At 42.4% G+C, this 2784-nt stretch overlaps 1 protein-coding gene across 1 annotated transcript in view; it reads left to right on the top strand.

The window, feature by feature from the left end:
• The first annotated feature begins 318 nt into the window (after window positions 1–318).
• med17 (mediator complex subunit 17) overlaps window positions 319–2784 on the top strand; it is a 9653-nt gene continuing 7187 nt past the window's right edge. Inside the window, exons 1-4 of the mRNA XM_068706862.1 lie at window positions 319–417; window positions 959–1203; window positions 1606–1769; window positions 2649–2784. The exon at window positions 2649–2784 is cut by the window's right edge and continues 84 nt beyond it. Of these exons, the coding sequence (XP_068562963.1) occupies window positions 969–1203; window positions 1606–1769; window positions 2649–2784 (535 nt within the window). The 5' untranslated portion in view covers window positions 319–417; window positions 959–968. The remainder of the gene's footprint in view (window positions 418–958; window positions 1204–1605; window positions 1770–2648) is intronic.

Genomic DNA, 2784 nt, shown 5'->3' on the forward strand with positions numbered 1-2784 from the left:
AGAAATCCATGCCAACATCTCAAAAAAAGAAAAAGTGAACGTTTTTGTCCCACACGTCATATCCGGTGGTTTAAACTGCCCGCGGTACCCGTTCCGTGACGATCAAAATTCCCCTTGTTTCTTACCATTGACCAAACATAGTTCCTACCCATATTATATGGGTTTAACATAATTTGTCCTGCCTATATTGTATTGAACTAAAATGTAATTTTATATAAAAATTAAAACGACATGAAATTAAATAACATGAAGCATCTAGAGCTGCTAGACGCCTATAACCGTTAGCATCACGCTAGGGGGCAGTAGAGTGCAGTTGTTTCTGTGTAGAGAGAGAAAACACACACTTCGCTGCTGGAAAGTATTCCACAACTCTAGTGAATATCAGTTTATACAAGTGGTGACTAGTGCATACTAGAGGTAAGATATACATACTGGAAAAAAAGATTGTGTTGTCATTTGGGCGTTTCTTTCGAGCTCCGGTTCTTCCATTCAACCTGTGAGATTAGCATGGGGCTAACGCTAGCTAGTTTCGCTAGCTAGACGCAGACATACACAATTAAATGCAGCTAGTGCAGTCGGTATTAATAACAGTTATGTATGCAGTTATTTAGAAAAGAAAGCCCGCAAACAAGCCAGCAGTGGTGGAATACATGTTTATATCCTTAACTGAAGTAAAAGTACCAACACCACACTGTGGAAATACTCTACTACAAGTAAAATACCTGTATTCAAAACCGAGGAATATGCAACGCTAAGTATTATGTTTCTGTTTTTCTAGTGTGGGTCTTTTCTTTATTTATCGTCAGCATTTTGTGAAGTGTATTTGTGTGTGGTCTACTCTTACTCAAACTGGCTGTAAAAGATGTCAACTGCAGAGATCCACTGAGCTGAAGTGCTTTGTGCTCCACTGTGTCTCCGTTTGATGATTTAACCTCGCAGTTTGTCTTCCTCTTATCAGCCTTGTCATCATGTCTGGTGGTCCAGCGGTGAGGGTCAGCATCGAGTCTTCCTGTGAGAAGCAGGTGCAGGAAGTGGCCCTGGATGGAACAGAAACATACGTCCCCCCTCTGTCCATGTCCCAGAACTTGGCAAAGTTGGCACAAAGAATTGACTTCAGCCAGGGATCTGACTCCGAGGAGGATGGGATCGAGGGCGAACCCAGGGACCGTGAGTGGACCAAGCAGGAGCCAGAGGAAGAGGAAGGTAACATGTGCTCAGGAGAGAGTAGGGAGTGTCTAGAGTGTGAGCCAAGTTATGTAAAGCTGACTGGCACCAGCTATGAATGATCCCCCACTGATTCACTATTTAGATAAATGTATTTCAGATGAGAAAAAACAAACTATTTATTCCCTGACGTTTTCAGCTGCATGGCCCTCATCAAGGTGGTGCATTAACTTGGCAATTTAACTAATGGAAAAAAGTAACAGCCAGAAAGTTAAGGACTTTCACATCATTATCATGTCAGACCATCTTATGGTAAATAATTAACATAATAAACCACATTAAAGTAAAATAGCACATCTTTCTGAAACACCTTCCCTGTCTGTCATATGGATTTTGTCCTCTCTGTGAGAATCAAATCTGATTAGCGGTTTTGTCACGCAGGCACGGTAAAGTTTCAGCCATCCCTTTGGCCCTGGGATTCAGTGCGTAACAACCTGCGCAGTGCACTCACAGAGATGTGTGTGCTCCACGACGTGCTCAGCGTGGTGAAGGAGAAGAAGTACATGGCCTTAGACCCAGTGTCTCAGGATCCAACAGCTGGCAAGGTAAACTGCTGAAGAATATCACTGTCGCTACTATCACTTAAAGGGGCAGTACGCCACAAAATCAAGAAGACTTATTTTTTCTCTTACCTGTAGTGCTGTTTATCAATCTGGATTGATTTGGTGCGAGTCGCAGAGTGTTGGAGATATCGGCCGTAGAGATGTCTGCCTTCTCTCTAATATAATGGGACTATATAACACTCAGCTTGAGGTGTTAAATACGGCAAAAAAATACATCTGGAAAACTCAACAGCAATGTCTCTTTCCAGAAATCATGACCAGGTTCCTCAAGATAATCCACAGACCTTGTTGTGAGCAGTTCATGTAGGAACTATTCTCCTTCTACCGAACTACACCAGCCAATGAGTGAGCACGATCTTCTCGTCCATGCTTCCTTCTGCATGGTGATACAGTTGGCGGGTTCGGTAGGAGGAAAATAGTTCCAACATGAAACAGCTCACAACCATGTGTGTGGATTATCTTGAGTAACGGGGTCATGATTTCTGGAAAGAGACATTTCTGTTGAGTTTCAAAGTTTTTTTGCCAATTGTGCCATTTATATTGGAGAGACGGCAGACATCTCTACTGCCGATATCTCCAAAACCAGGCAACTTGCACTAAAACAAATCTAGATTGATAAATAGCACGACAGGTAAGAGGAAAAATATGTCTTTTGGATTTTGGGGTGAACTGTCTCTTTTTAACACCTAAAGTAGGGTGAGTAAAGATCCTACAGATGATACACAAGTGTTATTGCAATGCTGACGAATTGTTCAAAAACAATGATGTTCTGATGTTTATTTCTCAAAGATATCTGTGTTCTCTGTTTTACGTGCATATTTACTTCCATCCACAACCCTTTCATTTCTTGATCTTGATCAGACCCCCCAGGTGTTCCAGCTGATCAGTAAAAAGAAATCATTGGGCACAGCAGCGCAGCTCCTGCTGAAGGGAGCAGAGAAGCTCAGCAAGTCAGTAGCAGAGAACCAGGAGAACAGGAGGCAGAGAGACTTCAACT

The sequence above is a fragment of the Cebidichthys violaceus genome, unplaced genomic scaffold (assembly GCF_023349555.1).
Source record: "Cebidichthys violaceus isolate CVI_PGR_0920_01 unplaced genomic scaffold, fCebVio1.0.p SCAF_120, whole genome shotgun sequence".
In the NCBI taxonomy this organism is placed as follows: domain Eukaryota; kingdom Metazoa; phylum Chordata; class Actinopteri; order Perciformes; family Stichaeidae; genus Cebidichthys; species Cebidichthys violaceus.